At 33.9% G+C, this 21490-nt stretch overlaps 3 protein-coding genes across 6 annotated transcripts; 1 reads left to right on the top strand and 2 right to left on the bottom strand.

The window, feature by feature from the left end:
- Positions 1–3345: 3345 nt before the first annotated feature.
- LOC107618176 (glycine-rich RNA-binding protein RZ1B) lies at positions 3346–8285 on the bottom strand. Of its 4 annotated transcripts, none has more exons than XM_088499581.1 (5): positions 8120–8285; positions 7863–8025; positions 5416–7264; positions 4078–4565; positions 3346–3836 (listed from the first exon to the last, which is right to left on the bottom strand). In XM_088499581.1, exons 4-5 carry the CDS (start codon positions 4560–4562, stop codon positions 3599–3601), a joined length of 723 nt encoding a protein of 240 aa, XP_088355707.1. In that variant the 5' UTR covers positions 4563–4565; positions 5416–7264; positions 7863–8025; positions 8120–8285; the 3' UTR covers positions 3346–3598. The 4 variants fall into 4 exon arrangements, with proteins under 4 accessions (XP_088355707.1, XP_088355708.1, XP_016175648.1 ...); XM_088499582.1 differs by having other exon boundaries at positions 8097–8228; XM_016320162.3 differs by lacking the exon at positions 5416–7264.
- A 1132-nt stretch (positions 8286–9417) lies between these two features.
- On the bottom strand, positions 9418–14097 carry SPD1 (P-loop containing nucleoside triphosphate hydrolases superfamily protein). The gene is made up of 9 exons (XM_088500312.1): positions 13255–14097; positions 12509–12723; positions 12012–12162; positions 11728–11919; positions 11425–11587; positions 10954–11288; positions 10640–10816; positions 10326–10487; positions 9418–10000 (listed from the first exon to the last, which is right to left on the bottom strand). Exons 1-9 carry the CDS (start codon positions 13750–13752, stop codon positions 9695–9697), a joined length of 2199 nt encoding a protein of 732 aa, XP_088356438.1. The 5' UTR covers positions 13753–14097; the 3' UTR covers positions 9418–9694.
- Positions 14098–16864: 2767 nt separating this feature from the next.
- On the top strand, positions 16865–20203 carry LOC107616183 (uncharacterized). Its single transcript, XM_088499424.1, has 4 exons — positions 16865–17074; positions 17195–18130; positions 18875–19558; positions 19664–20203. The coding sequence occupies exons 1-4, from the start codon at positions 16865–16867 to the stop codon at positions 20201–20203; spliced, it is 2370 nt and encodes a 789-aa protein (XP_088355550.1).
- Positions 20204–21490: the final 1287 nt, after the last annotated feature.

Genomic DNA, 21490 nt, shown 5'->3' on the forward strand with positions numbered 1-21490 from the left:
GTAGAATAATATTAAATCTGTTTAAAATTTTTTAAAATAAAAATAGGTGTTTGCAATGTCAAAGATTAAATTAAAATTTAATTCAAATATTAAAAATTAAAATAATACTTTATTCTTTTAGATATTTTTTATAATAATATTGTTAAGCATAATATTTTATCATATGATATTTTTTATTTCTATAATATATGATAAGAGATCACATTTCATAATATTAATTTTAAAAAATTGAAAAAAAAATATTCTATTAATTTACCAACTCAATTATATATCACCTATGGTAAGAAAACGAGCTTTAGTCAAAGTTCACCAAAATAGTCACGATGATGTTTTTCCGAAGAATGAGAGACCACAGTCACTTATCATTTGGTCACAGTTTTTAATTTATTAACCACAATTTTGAGAATTATCGGTATTACTCTTTTGTTCTTTGTGAAAATTAAGAGCGAGTAACATAGCACATCACATAGGTAACTAATAATAACTTTTGGAGATATAAAATAAAATATAGTTAAACCTATAAGTTAAGGATCGTTTTCTGTACATTTTATTAATATTGATCTTGCATTTTGCTTCCACTCACTCTTCTTCACTCTGCTTCCCTTAATCGTTATCTTCGTTAAAAATATATAAAAGAGAAGAGGCATAAGAATAAGTCAACAAGATAGTAGAGAGAATCCAGTGAAGCAAATTAGTCAACGATACTGCAGATCATCTTTTCCATTATTCATTATTCAACAAAGGCTGGCTGCAAGTAGCAGATCAAACTTCAAAGTCATACTAATAAATTCAAGTATAGTCAATTTTACGGAAAGTTAATAATTAAAAATTGTTATATAGAAATTTAGTTAAATTAATCAAATTATTTAATATCTTTTAATTATTATGAAATTAACTAAATCTAAGTTTTCATTTACTAATAATTTGCCACGTCATCATAGACTTCTGTAGCTACTTGATCCCACTTAGCATGTGTGGATTATACCGATAAAATGAAAACTCAGATGCAATTGACTTTACGTGAAGTTTATAACTGAAAGCCATTAGATAAAAATTTAGTTAAATCAGTCAAATCATTTAACTACTCTCAGTTATCAACTTCACGTGAAGTCGACTGCACCTAAATTTTTACCCAACAAACCATAGGCTTTTTAATTTTCCTTCATATCTCTATTATTTTTTCTACAATGTGTAACGAGATTTTTCCTTTTGTCTTTAGTAGTAAGAGAAAAAAAAATTGCATGAGTTTGAAATATTTTCGTAGGATGCACAACCGTCAATCTTAAGATAACGTTCGCTTTCTATCTTTAAAAAAAAAAAAAATGCATGATGAGTTTTTCAATTATTGTATCTCCATTTTTATCTCCTGTACCGCGAAGGCTAACGTGTTTAGAAAAAATAAAAAAACGTTTCAAAAATTAAAAAAATAATAAATAAAATCTTTTAAAATTTAAGTTTAAATAATTAATATAAAATATAATAAATTAAAATTAAAATTTATTTAATTAACGAAAAATATAACACTCCTCATCTAATAATGGATAGTAAAACGGGTCTTTCTTTTCATATTCATTTTTTTTTTGAAAGTATAAGGATTGACATAAAAGTAGTCCTAACCGCATATTTCTCTTCATTCACATTTTCTAGAAGCATGCAATTAATTATTTTAGAATGATTTTTTTTTTTTGGTGACTAGAATGATTTCAAGACATTGTGTATGTAAAAGAGGAGTAAAATTTTAATAATTCTCTTAAACATGATCTTAATACTAATCAATTCTTTATCTATTTAGTAATTAAAACAATATTTTGGAAGAATTATTAAAGGGTAAACTATAAAAAATATACTCAAATAATTTAAAAATATTTAACATTAAATATATATTTCTTAAAAAATGTTTTAAAGATTGAATTTTGATAAAAAAATTTTAAAGAAATTTCACGAAAAATCACCAAATTTTAACGATAAAAATATTTTATTTTTTTAATCATGCTTACAAAAAACAACATCAAAATTCAATCTCTAAAATATTTTTTGAGAATACATATTTAATGTTGGGTAGGAGTGTTCAAATCTAAACCGATCCAAATTAAACCGCTCATCCAATCCAATCCAAACCGAAAATCGATTAAAACCGCACTAATTCGGATTTGATTGGATCTTATTTTTTGCAAATCGCTGGATCGGATTGGATTTCGGATCTACTTTTCACAACCGATCCAATCCAATCCAAATCGCACAATGTGTTATAATATTATTATTTTATTATTATGTTTACAATTATACTTATAACATATTCAATTTGTTATACATTTTTATATTTTTCATGTATTATTATTATTTAATAGATGTTTGAGAAAAGGATAAATAGATCCCTGACCTTTTGCCCCGCGGACATTTTCGTCCCTGACCATTGAAAAATACTTTTAAGTCCCTGACCTTCACAAAACTTGGACGGATCAGTCCTGACGGAGGCATTTGGACGGAGGGACTGATCCGTCTAAGTTTTGTGAAGGTCAGGGACTTAAAAGTATTTTTCAATGGTCAGGGACAAAAATGTCCGCGGGACAAAAGGTCAGGGACTTATTTTTCCTTTTCTCTAAATGTTTTATGTTCAAAATGTGATTTATTTATTTATTTTAACTAACCTATAATTTTATTTCTATTATGTTATCGTTGGTTTTTTAAGATATTGTTAAGACTTAAGACTTGCTATGTCATTGTTGGTTATTTGAAATTTGATGTTGAGACTTGTTATATATATTTAATTTTTTAAATTTACAAAACCGCAAATCCAATCCAATTCAAACCGTTCGAAATTGGATGAATTTTTGACTCAAAACCGATCCAAACCGCACCGCGTACATCCCTAATGTTGGGTACTTTTGTCGTATTTTAAAATTATTTGAAGATATTTTTGTCAATAACAAAATTTGTATATTTTTGTTGATCACAATTATTCGGGTGTATTTTTTATTGTTTACCCTATTTTAAAAATAACAGCGTCTTTTTATCCAGCGTTGATCAATTTAAACAGAATGAAGAACTGTTTTACAAAATAAACACGATAATAATTTATAAATTTTCGTTGGCTTTCACTACGTCTATTAAAAAGAGAAAAAATAATAAGTGATGGCGTATTAATAGCAACCATGTTCAAGCTTTAATGAGACGTACATTTTAGTTTGAGTGGTACAAACATACATTTATAAACACAAGTGTTAAATTTCAATAAAGCAAGATGATAAGGTTGCCCTTGTTGTTTAGCAGTTAGCACATTTATAATCAATACCACAATAATTTAGCAGCCACAACAACGCACCAACACCAAGAATTTGGAAAGACGTAAAACCACCGTTCATGCTTGGTTGCATTTGAAAAGAAACCGAATAGAGTCAGGCACATGAGGGGAATATCTAAATAGGGATCTGCAGGTTCTTAATGAATAAACAAACTATCACATACCATCATAATCTATTGATTGATTAAGCTAAAATCTAGGCCTTCCTTGAAACTTCAATGTCATCTAACAACGACAACTAATTCCCTAATCATGCTCCAGCATTTGCGTTTCTCACAAGAACCCCAAAGGGCGCGATCAGTAGCGGTCAAATGACGACGGACGAGCACCCCTGCTTGGTCGATCATACGGACCAGGCCTGCCCCTATAATTCCTTCCTTCGTCACGAGCTGCTATTCCACTTCCATACCTGTCACCAACACCTCGTGGACCACCATACCGGTCATAACCTCTTTCTTTGCCATAACCATTTTGCGCGTAATCTGAGCTTCCTCCATATCGATCACTTGCAAATCGATCTCCACTAGTTGGATACCTACAGTTTTAAAGGAAAGAAATCAAGATAGAATGCATATATATACTACAACTCAAGGCTATTGCCAATGATCTAACCAAATCTCAGATTCTCGATGCAATGAAAGCCTTCGTAGTAAATGCCACATTATCAATTCAAAGACAAGGAATGCGAAATGAAATGGCAATTATTCAGTTGGTTTTACAAACTAGATCAAAAGGACCAAAGAAGTAATTTGATAATAACCATTAGCCTTATATACCTGTCACTAGTATAACGATCACGACTTCCATATTTGTAATCTCGGGAATCAAAGCGATCCCTATCCCCATAACGTCCACCATCATAGCGATCATCAAGGTATCGATCACGTTCACCACTAAGGCGATCCCCACCAGCACCTCCAAACCTAGGGCGTGAGGAAAATGAACTACCACCCCGGCCGCGGCCACCTCCTGCCAAAGGACAATCTCGGGCCCAGTGCCCTGGATGCCCACATTTGAAGCAATCATCTTGTCCAACCCTGTCCCCAACTCCATAGCTTCCTCTACCTCCTGATGAGTAGCCGCTTCTGTAACCTTGGTCTACGTCATCACCTCCCATCTTGGGCTGGGCCTTGTTTACTGAGATGATGCGGTCACCAATTTCTCGTCCGTGCATTTCCTTGATTGCATCCTCCATTCCCCTACGGTCTCCAAATGTAATGAACCCAAATCCACGTGGACGGCCTGTATCTCTTTCCATCATAATCTACAGGAAGAACCACTTGGAAACCTCATGCCAAGCAAAAGCAATATGTACAGGTAATGCTAACAAGTATTTAATGAAAGCGACTTGCAAAATGATAAAATTTAGCATATCCAGAACATGTCTAGTAGGAATGTAAGTTTATCCAGGCTTGTGCAAGTAAAATAAACACCTAGTTGATATAGACATTAGTATACAGTCCAGAATATAAAAGGCAACTCATTCAAACAGAATTCTTTAGAAAACCAGTAAAATATACCCAGACATACAAACATGAAAAGAGCACAAAAGATGGAAAAGAGTAAGTAAACAAGGAAAGGTATGTTAAAGTATACTATCAACTAATCTTCATTGGTATGGTACATTCTACAACCACCAATAATCAGCAAAATATATAGGCACATTTTCCCAAATTAATTAGCAAAATTGCCTGAAAGATGATATAAACTGTTGTACTTAATGATTGCAATTCAACAATCATGATTGAACAGTTATGCAACGTTTATATTGAAAAGTGTAGCCTTGTTGATATACATTGTTCAAGGGTGCCATCCACTAATGGCTGGTATATGCTCACAACCCGTAACAAAAGTGTCATCGACAAGGTTGATCTCAATTCAAGGCTTAAATTAGTCAATAAATGCCAAACAATTCCTCACCAACAACCAAACTTAGATGCCAAAACAAGGAATAGTCATGCAAGAAAGACAAATTGCTTCATATTTTAAGTTTTATGCATACATGAAAGGATAACATACAATTGCAGAAATAAAATTTCAATATTTTATTCATGCAATGTATTCAAACAGCATTTATTTAAAGAAAAAGAACAGGTTATAACCAGACAACTTACTTTCTCTGTCAAATTGTTAAAGCATCAGAATGTTTTTCAATAGAGCTAAGCAATTCAGAGAGATCCCAAGCCCATTTTATTACCACAAATATCTCTTACAACAACTACTTCCACAATGTGAGCTAGAATTTCAGCATATTCCATACTGGTCATGACTTCATCGACAGACATTTAAACAATCTAATTCCCCACCTCTGAATATAGCATCGGAGTTACTTGATAAAATTGCTGTATTATATTAACACTATTATTTCTCACTCAGAACTAGAAGAACTAACAATACAACAAGCAGCCACAAACGAACAGTATATCATGAAAATCAAGGTGCTATTATCTCCTCAGCAATCACCAGATCATTCTGCCACAAATCCAGTTTTACAGTGAGTATTGATATCTCTTCCAGCACAAATCTCTCACCAAAAAAGAATTCCAAATTTCTGAAAGACGACACGCAAGAAGGCTTAGCATTGACAATTTGACAGCATTCCTTATGGAGATCATGATTTCACGTTTCACTTCTTAATTGATTCAGCTAACTTCAATGATCTATCCATCTCAACAGATGCAACAAATAATCCATCTTATGCAGAATTAATGCCAAGCAACATGTAAGACAGATTCATCATATTCGGTATACCACGATTATATGCCTAGCATTCTCCCTAATTCTGCTCTTCTGCCTCTTTGTTGACTGATCCAACAAAACCAGCGTTCTAGAAGAAAAACCATTCTTATGCAGATTCGGATTCTTCAACTAAAAGTATACTGACAAAAGAAGGACCATTCAAAATCAAATAAAATTTGTCCAACCCACAGATCCTATACCAATGGAGAAAGTAAGAAAACTGAAATTCATTCATTCAACCTTCAACATTGTTAACTATAACAAGCAGATCAGCTGGTGAAATACAAAATCTTATCATGAGAGAAGCCCACTATCTGAGCAGCAATTGTCAATGATACCAATGCTCCAAATTTGAAACATTTGAGCTCTACAACACTTAAGTTCCCACAGAAACTGTAATGATGCAGAACCTTTTGGTGGCGTAAGATGATATCCACATATAGCATGTGTCACATGAGTGATACCACCAACTCGATCCAACAATTTCCAAACAACTGAGCATCAAGTTGGCTGAGAAAGTACCCTAAACCGCCAAAGATGCAACAATATTGGATTGTGGCTGAAGCAAATGTATAAGACTTCTTGAACTAACTAAACAATCACTTTAACCGATCTACTGAGCATCGTACAATCAAAATCCAACTAATGGTCCTATATACTCTGAAATGTAAAATATATTGGTTATTGCCTACTGGAGAAGGCATGATGCATTTCAAGACAGGAAAGCAGTTCTCTTTAATGTATTACTATTGGCCAAATGCCATACTTCTCTCAGTTCAATAGGCATTTATCTATAACCCATGCATAAACAAATATAACAAAGCAGACCCCAAAAAAGCATACCGAGGTATTAACTTCCTCTTGCTGTCATTCCAACCTTACCACCAAATATCTCTTGCAAATCATAACAGGTTTTACTAAGGAATACTAAGACAGCACAAACAACATCTCTCTGCCATATAGTAGACAGGTGTAACAAATTTTGATTGGCTGCCTTCCTTGAACTGAAACCCACATATCCCAAAGAAATATCAATCTCCAGCTTGGGCTCTATATTTACCACAATTTATTATTTTATCGGAAAATGAAAATGTGCTTCAGCCATGCCAAAATCAGTCTGGGAAAAAATATCTTTTTTAAAGTGTCACCTATAGCATCTCAAAGATCACAAGATTCACAACCCAAGCTCAAAGAAGACAAGGAAAAGAAGCAAAGAATCATCCTCTGAAAAAAAGGAGAGAAAAAACAAACATAGAAAGATTGAAAATTTAGTTTGCTGAGCCAAAAAATTCAATCCATAAAATACAGAACCCCCAGTCCCCATCATCAACTATTTGTGGACCTCATCAGCACAGGGCTAAACCTATCCGTGATGCTTTTATGACTTAACAGAAATCAGTACAACCAATGAAGCTTATACCATACTATGAGCTGCGATGAAATGGAATCAAACTGCAAAGGTTTTTTCCTTATATATATATATATATGCTTTTTTATCTTTAAAAAAGTAACTTGATGCAACGAAAAAGTCAAACAGGAAATTTTCGTTTGCACCTTTAATTCTGATAGCAATAGTAATAATAATTTGAAAAAAAAAAAGGAAGGGGGTGGAGAAAAATGCAAATCTGACATTTGCCCAACCAGGAAAAAAAAAATTTTTCACAATTGCTAATTACTACAGTTATAACACCACTTACTTAAGAAGATACATGCATCGAGCTCTTTTTTTCATATGTATAAATCCAAAAAAAAGAAAGCTGCACATTTTTACAGGTGAAGAAAACAAGAGATGGAAAATTGGTGAGAATAGACGAGAAGGTACCTGGCATTCGAGAATTTTGCCGTAACGGCCAAAGGCATGCTCGAGCTGACGCTCCGTTACGTCCCATGACAATCCTCCGACGAATATTCGATTCTCTTCTTTGCCCGCCATCACTGAATAACTCACTCAGTTTTCCTGAGTCTCAAACAAGCTCCCTTAATCCCTGAAGCACCGAAATCGAAAATGTCGAGAATTTAGAAATGAATGAATTGAAAAGAGGGCGAAAGGAAATACCTTGTGAACATGAAAGGGCTTACAGGCACAGAGAAAAGTGATTGGGGAAAATATTTTAGGGTTTTGGAATGAAACCCTTGAAGAAGGTTCCTGAAACTTGAAAGTGTGACGCCTTCCCTAACCACCGTTTCTGCTTCAAACTTGTACCTGCTTATTCTTAGGTCTTAGGTCTTAGCCAACATACCAAACATTTCTTATTCTTAAATTCGTTTTATTTATTAAAAAAAAAAACTCAAAAAAAATTATCTTATTATTTTCCTAAAACGGAAAAAGAAAATTAGGCATAGTTTTTTGAGTAACCTAACAAAACAATTCTATTATAAGTATACTAAAAATAATCATTAATTAATTATTTATATATAATATATATTAAAATAAAAAATATATATTAAAAATACATAAATAATGTATAAATAAGTATATGATAATTAATTTAGTAGTTAACTTTTTTAATATTTATATAATATTTATGCAAAACAAAATATACTTCTATGTTTTTTTTTTTTTACTAAGGATACCCGTCACATTAACTTAGTCTTACAAAACATTTGACACAAAATGGATTCTTGATAGATAGTATGTAATATGACAATGACTCATTAAACTTGTTTAACATCAACTATGTAATTTTGAGTTCGGTCAACTTATTAGAAATAGTCAATTTAGTTCATTCCATACTATAAGTTAAATTAACAACATCCATAACATATAAGAGCAAAATATCTATTTAAAAAATAAAAAATATCAAGCCTCTAAAAATGTGCGAGTAGATTGATGTTAATATGATAAATTGACAATTGTAGTTTTGAATTTTATTTAATCTTTTTTAATTATTTTGCAATTTTCTGTTTAATTATGAATGCTAAGTGCCAAGGCTAATAACGATTTTGTACATAGTCGGCATAATCATGTTTTTCACACTGTTTCTCTCATACATTTACATATAAGCTGATAAGCTTTTGCCCAAAAAGAAAAGGCTTCATATTTATTGGTCATGGGTCATGAGACATTAAGACAAGAAAATCAAATTTAAACAAAGAAATATCTCTCAGACCAAAAACAAAGTATATCAGCCTTAGGCAAATATGACCTGAACCTTCATACGCATCTCATAAGTTTCTTACTCCATTTATTTTGAGTGAACTCTGTGGTTACAAAAGTTAGGCAAAAACTCACTTGTTGTCTTTCATGTAAAGTTAATAGTCGAGAATTATTAGATGATAATTTAGTCAAACTTATCAAATCATCTTACGGTTCTCAAATATTAACTTCACATAAAGACAATTGCATGTGAATTTTTACCTAAAAGTTAATATCTAATATGTATGAAAGCAATTACAAATGAATTATATTGCAGGTGAAAAATACTTACAATGTTGAATTTTTTTATGAATACAAATGGGAAGAGGGGTAACATGGTGTAGGATCAAACCTATGAAATCACCATCACACACCAAATTTATGAGCAACAACAAGCTCTTTGGCTATATAAATAACTTATTTACATAATTACATGGCCACTGTACATTTTACATGTACAAACCAGGGGAGTGAAACATGTTAGAATTGGAGCAATTTAATATTTTTTCTTCTCTGAACTATTCAGGCAAAAGGGGAAGCCTAGTGACACTGGTACCCTTGCCACCACCACCACCACCAGTAGACACCGAATTAGGACTTGTTTTCTTGCGGGAAGCAGAACTGGATTTAGAAATTTTTTTTGCATTTAGCCTCATGGGAAGTATCTGCAACCTTGGGTTTTGTTCTGTACCTGACTTTTCAGCAGCCAACTGATAGCTTTCTACAAGTTCGAGCTGCCGTGCTATTATTTCTGAACGTCTAGGAAGGAGCTCCACAGGTTCCCCACCGGGTATCACAATGTATTCTATTGCAAGTCTAACCTCCTGCCATATACATATAAGTAAACGAAAATTCAAAACTAAGTCAAAAAATATACATGAAAGTATGAAGCACTAAGCCAATATTTGTTTTTTAAGTGAAACACAAAGATTGTTTGATATAATATTTGGCAAATCAGAAAGATGCCCTTTAAAGCAGAGAAAAGCTAAAACTACTGATGGGAAGCATGAATGAGAATAAGTATGTACAGAGGAGCACTGGAATTTCTCACTAAAAGGAACTAATTTAACTGCCAAGACTGTAGTGAAGAAAACATCAATTGGTCTCTAAGAAATAAGATGCTAATAAGAGAAAAGGAAAGGCTTGTACCTCCAAGGCATCAATCTCTTCCAGAGATGGTTTTCGTTTTGGTTCATCATCCTCGATTTCAATATCAAGAGCATCATTGTAAGGTTTTTTCGGTGCAGGGCCAAATGATTCTAGCCCAAGGATCATACGTACTGCTTTGACCATTTGTGCCATGGTATTAGACTGCAAGAAACAAAAACTCAGTATAAGAAGATAATGACAAACAACCACCACCAAGCCATTATAACATGATAGTGTTCTATTGTAACCAGAAGTTCATTATAACATAAAGAGAATACATCGAAGTAACAACTAAAGAGGCAACCAAAAATCACCTTAATAACAAAAATTGGTAACTTGTGGAATTTCGCTACACTACGGATCCATGGGTTTTGTCGTATCTCAGAACTGGATGCTAGAATTGCATCAGCAGCTCCAATATCATCTGTTACATCTACTAAATCTTCAAGTCCCATCACCTTTGCTACTTGCAGTAGATCAGCTTCAAGAATCTAAATGCATCCAACATGAAACAAGTGCCAGGTTAATAAGAAAGGCAGGCATCAAGAAGAGTTTGGCCAATGCATGTTTTCAAGAATGAAATCCATTCAACATGGAAAACGAGACAGGTATAAAAGCCCTTGAATACCTTGTAAGTATACACTTGAACTGGTGACCTCCTCGTAGTCACAGATCCATTAGTACTCCATTTCTTAGATCGAGAAGTAGGGCTGTCTGCTTCATTCTCATCAGACTTAAAGTCAGAACTCTCAGTATTATTTACAGATCCACTAGTGCTCCATTTCACGGACCATGTAGGAGAAAGGTCTTTATCATCCTTATCAGAATCTATTTCAGAACTTATGATACTATTCTTTGTTAAATCAAGGGTTTCTCCAAGACTTTTTTCAGGCATTGGAGCATACTGCAATAAATCTTTTGCAGAGTCATCCCATTGACGGACTTCAAATAATGGAGATTTTCCTGTTAAGGCAGGAAATTTCCTAATCAAACTTCAGTTTAAGCAACTACGAGATTACCACATCAGTTAGATATTAAGATATTCCTTTTTTTGTGGTTTTTTTTTTTTTGGGACAGGGGGGGGGGGGTTGAAAAATACCTGCCAAAATGGCATCCACAGTTGCATCTAATCTATGATGAACGCGACATTCAGTTTTAGATATCAACTCAACAGCACAAGTAAATGTAGGAGGTCCTTTCCTTTCTAGAATTGTCTTCTGCACTTTCCTTTTCTTAGCTTCTTCATCTCCAAGGGTTACACTCTGTTGATATAAATACTCAACAAACATTACTAATGTGTGTAAGCATTACACATATTCTATTTCTATATGCTTCTGAACTTTTCTTGATTCACTCTTTGAAAAAGGGAACTGATGAGAAAAAGGAAAGAGCGACTTTTCACCTCTATGCCACCAACAAGATTCTGAAGAGAAGGATTTTTTATTATGTTTTCAATTGTCATTCCATGTGCTGTTCCAACCAATTGGACTCCTCTTTGAGCAATGGTACTAGCTGCTAATGCTTCAAGCTCTGTTCCAATTTCATCAATTATAATGGTTTCAGGCATATGATTTTCAACTGCTTCAATCATAACCTGCATAGAGAAGCGTGAACAGTGTCACAGAAGTTCATTTATCAGAACTTGTTCTACAAAAATGAAACTGAGCCAACGAGATTTGTACGGACATTATGCTGCATATGTACATTTGGAACTTGCATCCTCCTTGCCCTGCCTATGCCCGCATGAGGAACATCACCATCACCTCCAATTTCATTGGATGTATCCACTATTACAACACGCTTCTTTAACTCATCTGCCAGCATCCTAGCAATCTCTCTGCACAAGCAAGCTTCTTCAGACATGCATATTAAATAACTCATCTTGACCAATATTAACATACATAAAACTTTAAAATGTTATTGTTTGGCGTGACTAAAGAAGTTATTGCATAAAATTTACACTGATGAGGAAACATGAACAATCACAGTCACAGACCATTTTGGGTAAGAGTGCTTTGCTGTTGAGGCATTTACAGAGAAACATGAAGGGAAAAAATCAACATGAGAAACTTGAAAACAAAAAACTTCACTTTTGCAGGAGCTAATAAACCACGTCCACAGTCAAAACTTCAAATAAAGACACAGAAATCCTATTCAGAATATCAAACATTGGCAAGGTTTACCTGATTAACGTAGTTTTACCCACTCCGGGAGGTCCTATGACCAATATAGAACCCCCATCCTGAACCAAATCACGTATAATTTCTGCACTACCACTCACTGCTCGACCCACCCGGCAAGTAAGGCCAATGATTTGCATTTTACGATTCCGAATCGCACTTATACGGTGTAAAGAGCTATTAATACCAGATCGGTTGTCATCAGAAAACTCACCTACCTAAACATAATGAAACATTATATCAGAAGCCATTATTCATTAACACTAAGGGAGACAAATGCTATTTCGGCAACCAGAAGTCTAGAAACTGTAACTATAAAAACCTCAGTAATCACAAGGCACAAACCTTACATGCAACTTCAACAGTTCTTGACCATGCATTATGTATAATTGTGTTAGAAATAAAGTTCCAACTTCAATTACAAAGAAGAATCTTTACACTCTCCTCACGAGTGACTATAATCTTCTATCTAGATCTTTGGATCCCACCTTACCAATCTTTTAATTGTTTTTTTTCTCCCTGGTCAAATTATTTATCACAATAACTCTTCCAAGCAACAGAAATTTGCCAATAAATAAATCACTTAGCACTGAGTGATAGCAGATAATTGGTTCGCATATTCATAATAAATTCAAAGTGGATGAATTAAAGCTTATATTTTGCAAAGGCCCCTCATGAAAATACATATAATACAAAAAATGTTCCATCGAAAATGCTCAACCAAACAAAGAACAAGCTAACTCACCCACCTTGGAAATGGCATGGCGTAAATCTTCAAGCTTTATGGGTTGTTCAGAGATAACCCAATCTCCGGAAGGGAACCTGGCGAGAGGCTTGCGACCCAGATCCATCACAACCTCTATAAGCGTCCCAATCTCCTGGTGCCGATAAAGCTCCCTCCTCATCTTCAGAGGCAACAGCTCCAAGAACATCTCAAGCTCCGTGGAGGCCTCGGGCCGCGACGTCGACGGAACGTTCTGGGAGCTGAACGGATAGCCGTTACCGGAGGAGAAACGATCGGAGGGGCGGCGAATTTCCGGGGAGGGAATCCATGAGGAGGAGGAGGAGCTGGCGGAGCGAATTGCGGAACCCGAACGACGTGTTCGACGAAATGACGAAGAGACGGTGGAGATGAGGTTTGAGCTGATGTTGAGGTAGGCAAGTGCTGAGGTTGGAAGGTGGTGACTTGTGGAGTGCCATGAACAGTGAAGATCGATCACCACATAATGCGAATTCAGTGCTCTCATTCTGTTATGTTAGTTTCTTTTTCTGTGTTTTTTGGTTTGAGATGTGTGTTGATGAGTTAAAGAAGAAAGAAGAAGAAGAAGAAGAAGAGAAAAAGAAGATTCCGAGGTATCTTCTATTTACTATTGAGATTGGAGGGAAGGAAGGGACAAGTAACTGTTGGAGACCGTTAAAAGGTTTGGTGATTGATTTGTGAGACCAGAGAAATAAGAATCAACGTAGTTAGTTGCTTACGAACCACACGTTGTTTTTTGGTGAGAGAGAGCTTACGTTCACGCCTTCTTCCAAATTAATCAAAGGCTTGTTCCATTCAACTTTTCTTTCTTTTTTCTTTTTTTTTTCTTTCCTTATTTTAGGGGGGTTTCATGTGCTTTGTCTAAATTCATGGCAATTTTTGTTCAGAGATCCCACGTGCTAAATAATCCATTTTTTTTACTTAGGTAATAGAAGATACTAGGGAAGGAAAATGAGTTTTTTTTTTTTTTTTATGTAACAAAATGATGAACAAATTGTACTATTGAAATAAATATCAAATATGTTATTAGGTTAGCCACCAAGTCGTGGTTTGTGTATTTTTTTGTGAAATAGTTGTAACTTGTATTTATATCTTTATACATTAAATGTGAATGAAAATAGAGCAACTCATTTTGGACAGTTAGACGTTCGATTTTCATATGAATAGATTGCTTTTGTGATTGCATGTCCCTTTCCACCATTATTAAGCTCAATATGATGTTATGATTGGTTACACGATTCCAAGTGAGCAGCCGAAGTGGATTCAACATCTTGAATAGTTGTACTTGTACAATTGTGGTTTCTTACTTCCATAGTTCCATTTCATTAATCAAAGAACTCGTACCAAAGACACAAGTTAAGTAATACGACAATATGTATTATAGACTCAACTTATGAACCAAATATGCTTCTAGACACTATACTGTCTTAAACGAATATTTAAAATCAGATAATTCCCAAATCCCTATTTAGCAAATCTTATGAGTTATGATAAGAGTTTTTATTCAGTATTTGGTCTTTGCCAAAGTTTCGAATTCGGGTACAACATACTAAGATTTAGTTTGGTAAAATTTTTATTTTTTGAAAGTAGCTTATAAAAACTAACTTTTAAAAGATAATTTTTTAAAAATTGTAGCATTTATATTTAGTAAATCAAATTAAAAATAACTTTAAATAAACACACACAACAATAATTACAGTTAGTAAAATAACTTTTAAAATTTAAAAATACTATAATAGACATAAATGCAAGCATTAAATTTAAAAATTAGTTAATATATGAGGTTATATTAAACTTTTAAATTTTAAAAAAATACAAGCCAACTTTAAAAAGTTTTATCTTAGATACTTTCAAAAGTACCCTAATCTTTTAAAAACTGCAAACACAAGCACATGATTTTTTTTTATTTACCAAACATAAAATGAGGAGTTTTAGTTTTTAAAAAGCACAAGCACCTCTTCGAAAAATTTTACCAAACCAAGCCGAATAACAAGCACCTAAAGTTTGGTTTGGTAAAATTTTTCGGGGAGGTGCTTGTACTTTTTAAAATTTCAAGCTCTTCATTTTGCATTTGATAAATAAAAAAGAACCAGGCAAAGGATTCGATGGTCCTAGAATGTTTGGACCATTAAATGGTCCCATAACAAAACATATTTTTTAAATTTTTTAATAACTACTAAATAGTCCTTATTTAATTTTAATTATAAATTAATCCTTTAATAACTCCATTAAATAGTCCTTTAAAAAATAATAACCGTTAAATAGTCTTTATATTATTTAATTATAAAATTTATTTTTTATTTTATAAATTATTGTTTTATTATTCATCTATCTGTTTATTAATAATAAATAAATATTTTGCCATCTTAATCGATCATAATTTTATCATTGATCCGTTACATACGTATTGGATTGAAAATCATGTTTGTTAGAAATTCAATCAATTGGATGCACAAATCAATTGATTGAAATTCAGGTTTTCCAAACTTCAATCGATTGGAATTGATACACGTTGAATTTTGCAAGGCATGTGGGTTTTTCTTATTCAATCGATTGGTCATATTACCCAATCGATTTAAGTCTTCAAAGCAATATAGATTTTCACAATTCAATTGATTGGTTGTGTTACCCAATTGATTGAATTATGGAATGCGTTTTATGTTACGCTTCTCTAAATTTTTCTGCTCGTGATTATAAATTATTATTTTATTATTCATCTATTTTATCTTTAAAATTCTATCTTCAATTTTTAAATTTTTATTTTGATTTAGATACTCTAATTTTATCTTTTCTTTAATATTAAGATTATAAATTGGTGAATAATCTATCAACAATTACTCAATCCTACCATTAGAATCATTTATCAATCTGATTGATTATCAATTTTTTATTGTTTTTGTTCATTGTTTATCCATATACTAATATCCAATTTTTCTTTATTATTTATCCATCTCTTTAATATCCAATATTTGTTCATCATTAATTGATAATCACGGTTGGCGATAGAGATCCAATCGATTTTTTCACTATAGTGTTTAGAAAATAATCCATTGTTTTGATTACAAAATCGAGATTAATCTTTAATTTTGGAATTCTTTGTTTCGATTCTTTATTCATGCAATTGATTGTGTAATGAAAAATATTTTTTTTATGTTTTAGTAATGGATTTTTTTCTGAAATAAAATAAAAAAATTATTATTTTTCAAAACCCAATTTTTCAACTTTAATTTTTTTAAATACGATTTTTTTTATGCAGAGCAAGGTGAACTTCACTTCAAATTCTAAAAAAAATGGTTAACTCAAATTATTAATCTTCATAGTAGACAATAGCAACTATTATAGGAGTACACAATGTTGAGATTTCTTATGCTTAATTATAGAAATTCTGTAACTTATTTTTAGGGATTTCTTTTTGCAAATATGGAAGCTATAAATTAGGATACTAAATTATAGTGTTAGTAGCTAAACGATGGGGCCTAGAATAGTAAATATTTTTTCTATATATGTGTACATATACGTTGAAATAGCTAGATAGAATACAATTGATTTTCTTCTCACAAAATAAACTTGGTACCAGAGCCCAGGTTACGTCTAGTACAATGGGCAAGTCAGAGTCTGACCCCTCTGAACCCTCTGGCACTAAGACTGCTCCCATCATTATTCAATTTGAAAATTCATCTTTCAATGCTGGAATTATCCTCAATGAAACGAACTATGATATTTGGTGTCAGATGATGGAGATGCATATTGCTGAGAAGGAGAAACTCTATTTTATTCGTGGTATAACAGCATCACCGACCGAAAAAGATGCAAGTTACGACAAGTGGTACACAGACAACCAAAGAATCAAGAGATGGCTATTGATGTCCATGTCTCCGGAAATCATGAAGTGATATATCCGACTTCCTACTGCTTGTGAAATTTGGAAGGCTTTATCAAAAGCTTTCTATGATGGGGCCGATGAACTACAAGTTTTCACCTTGAATCAGAGGGTTTTCTCTGCCAAACAAGATGGCAGAACACTTTCTATCTATTATGGTGAATTAATCGAAATTTTTGGTGAGTTAGATCATCGCAATAAGGTGAGTATAGAATGTGAGAAAGATGTAGAACTGTATCGCAAATTCATTGAGAGACAAAGGGTGCATATCTTTCTTGCTGGTTTGGATTGTGAGTTTGATCAGATTCGTGGTGATATTTTGAGAAAAGATCCAATCCCTGAGTTAGAAGAATGCTACTCACTGGTTCGTCGTGAGTCTGTGCGGCTTGCAACAATGAAAGAAGAACTTGTGAAGCCTGAAACTTCAGCCCTTGTTAGCCGGAACCGATCCACTCAACACAAATCCAATCCCAATCAGCAAGATCGAACAGGTTCCAATCATTATAAATCTACTGCTAGTGCTAACAAATCTACTTATAGATGTGCCCATTGTGATCAATCTGGCCATACCAAAAGTCGTTGTTTTGAACTTGTGGGATATCCGGACTGGTGGGATCATAATCGTGATCCACGAAAGAAGAATTCACACAAGAACTCCACTTCTGCAGTTGTAGAATCAAAGGCAGAACAAGATATTGAGGAAAAAGGCCCGGCTTTGGTAGCAACAGCAGGTAATGGAGGTAAAGTTTTAAATATTTGCGCACCTGTTTCTAATAGTACATGGATAATTGACTCTGGTACTTCGGATCACATGACCTTTGATTCTAGACAGGTTCCATCCCTTAAACCTTCCTCACGAAAATTTGTCTCTACTGCTAATGGTACCTCAGCTCTTGTTATAGGAGAAGGATCCATGTCTCTTAATGATACTTTGAATTTGGATTTTGTTTTAGTTGTTCCATCCTTGGATTATAACATTTTGTCAGTATCTCAAATCACCTCTGCTTTATTTTGTGTTGTAATTTTTTAGCCTGAATTTTGTGTGTTTAAGGACATCCAAACAAGGCAGACGATTGGTTGTGGTGTTAAGAGAGGGAATCTATATTACTTAGACATGGAGTCAAAGAGTTTGAATCAACTATGTCAAGCATTGACAATGGACAATGATGAAGCAACAAAAAGAAAATCTGATATCTGATTATGGCATCGACGTTTGGGATATGCCTCATTTGGTTATCTTAAAAAATTATTTTCTAGTTTATTTGCAAAATTTGATATTTCTAGTTTTCGTTGTGATACTTGTGAATATGCAAAAAGCCATCGTGCTTCATTTCCTTTGAGTTTGAATAAAAGTTTAATTCCTTTTATGGTTATACATTCTGATGTTTGGGGTCCATCCAAAGTAGCTACCTTGGGTAGAGCACGCTGGTATGTCATTTTTATTGATGATTGTACAAGGATGACTTGGGTGTGTTTGATGAAATCCAAAAGTGAGGTAAATATGTTGTTCCAAAAATTTCACAAAATGATTTGTACTCAATACAATGCAAAGGTTAAGGTTCTACGAAGTGACAATGGAGGTGAATATTTGAGTTATAGTTTTTAACAGTATTTGGAAGCACAAGGAATCATTCATCAAACTACTTGTCCTGAAATACCCCAACAAAATTGGGTGGCTGAGAGAAAAAACCGTCACTTATTGAAAGTTGTTCGTGCATTATTGATATAGGCTCATATGCCATTGTGTTATTGGGGTGAAGCACTTACATCTGCAACATATTTAATTAATCGAATTCTCTCCAGTACCATTGATTTCAAGACACCATACCAAGCTCTTACTGAAGCTCTTACTGAAGCTCCTACCACAACAAACTTAGCTCCTCATGTCTTTGGTTGTGTAACATTTGTACATCTCCATAAACACCAGCGCAACAAATTGAGTCCTCGTGCATTGCGATGTATTTTTGTGGGATATGCTACTTATCAGAAAGGGTATCGATGTTATCACCCTCCGACACAAAGAATGTTTATTACATTGGATGTCATCTTTCATGAAGACACAATGTATTTTTCCCTTCAGCCTGAACTTCAGGGGGAGTACCAAGAGGAAGTTTTGACTTTAGATCTTCAAATACCAAAAGAAGTAGAACTCTCTACTAGAGAGGAGGTTGCTGAACTTAATGCCCAAGATATGGATGACTTGAACTTGGGTAATGGTGAGCACGTAGAAAGGGAAGTATCAAGTCCATCATCAGCATCCGAATCCCTCGAACCACAAGAAACCAATACACCAAACAACCATTCGTCAGCTGAGGATGCTCCTGATATGGATGAACCATCTAGAAAACAACTACCACCACGTCACCCCAGAGGTATCCCTAAACCCACATATGAACCTGAGATTTTTAGTAAGGTCAAATATCTTATGAGTCATTATGTGTCTAACCACCGCTTGTCTGAATCAAATTGATTATTTGTAAATCAATTATCTACTGTATCTATTCCTAACAGTGTGCAGGAAGCCTTAGCCGACCCGAGATGGAAGGCAGTTATGAATGAGGAGATGGAATCCTTGAAAAAAAATGAGACTTGGGAGCTTGTTGATTGTCCTCCCAGAAAGAAAACAGTCGGATGCAGATGGGTTTATACAGTGAAGTACAAAGCAGATGGTACAGTCGAACGCTTTAAAGCGAGACTAGTGGCTAAAAGGCACACTCAGGTCTATGGAATTGATTATACAGAAACATTTGCACCTGTAGCCAAAATCAACACAATTCGAGTATTGTTGTCTTTAGCTTCGAATTTGAACTGGCTATTACAACAGTTTGATGTGAAGAATGTCTTTCTACATGGAGAGTTGTCTGAAGAAGTCTACATGAACCTTCCACCAGGATGCATGATACCAGAAAAACACGCTCAAAAGGTGTGCAGATTAAAAAAGTCGTTGTATGGGCTTAAGCAATCTCCAAAGGCATGGTTTGGAAGATTCACCAAATCCATGAAGACTTTCGGCTACAATCAAAGCAATACAGATCATACTTTGTTCTTGAAGAAATAAAATGGTAAGATAACTGCACTTATTATTTACGTAGATGACATGGTGGTAACGGAAAATAATCTTGAAGAAAGAAAGGCATTACAAAGTTACTTGTTTAAAGAATTTGAAATGAAAGACCTCGGCCCTTTAAAATTCTTCCTTGGCATCGAAGTGTCTAGATCCATCAAAGATATTTTTCTATCTCAAAGAAAATATAATTTAGACTTGTTACAAGAAACTGGCATGTCAGCCTGTCAGCCAGCTGATACACCAATGGAAGAAGGATTGAAGTTATCAGTTGAATCAAATCAAGTGCCAGTCGATAAAGGGCGATACCAGAGATTGGTTGGAAGGTTAATGTACTTGGCACACACAAGGTCAGATCTTGCATATGCATTGAGTGTTGTGAGCTAGTTTATGCATAATCCTGGAGAACAACATATGAATGCAGTGGTACGTATTTTGAGATATCTGAAATCTTTTCCAGGAAAAGAAATCTTGTTCACTAAAAATGCACATTGTCAAAATACGGATGCGTATACAGATGCTGATTGGGCTGGGACAATAGATGATCGACGTTCAACTTCTGGTTATTTCACCTTTGTAGGAGGTAATCTTGTTTTCTGGAGAAGGAAGAAGTAGAATGTTGTAGTACGTTCAAATGCAGAGGCTGAATTTAGAGGAATGGCACTTGGACTATGCGAAACACTATGGCCTCTTGATGGATTTGGATTTTCCCCCCAAGCAACCAATTCAATTGTATTGTGACAACAAGGCTGCATGTGATATTGCTCATAATCCAGTCCAACACGATCGTACGAAGCATGTGGAAGTAGGTAGATTTTTCATTAAGGAGAAACTAGATACGAAGATTCCGGAGTTACCTAAAATTCGATCAGAAGATCAACTGGCAGATATCCTCACAAAAGCAGTTTCAAGTCAAGTTTTTTCAAAATTCTGAAGCAAGTTGGGCATGTGTGATATCAATGCACCAACTTGAGCGGGAGTATTGAGATTTCTTATGCTTAATTATAGGAATTCTGTAACTTATTTTTAGGGATATCTTTTTGTAAATATGGAAGCTATAAATTAGGATACTAAATTATAGTGTTAGTAGCTAAACGATAGGGTCTAGAATAGTAAACATTTTTTCTATATATGTGTACATATACGTTGAAATAGCTAGAGAGAATACAATTGATTTTCTTCTCACAAAATAAACTCACAAGAGTACACATGAATAAGTCTTATTTTTATTGAAAAAATAATATTTTTTAATTTATAATGAAAAAAATTCTTGTTAAATAG

This window comes from Arachis ipaensis, chromosome B9 (assembly GCF_059453495.1).
Source record: "Arachis ipaensis isolate K30076 ecotype BB chromosome B9, ASM5945349v1, whole genome shotgun sequence".
NCBI lineage: Eukaryota > Viridiplantae > Streptophyta > Magnoliopsida > Fabales > Fabaceae > Arachis > Arachis ipaensis.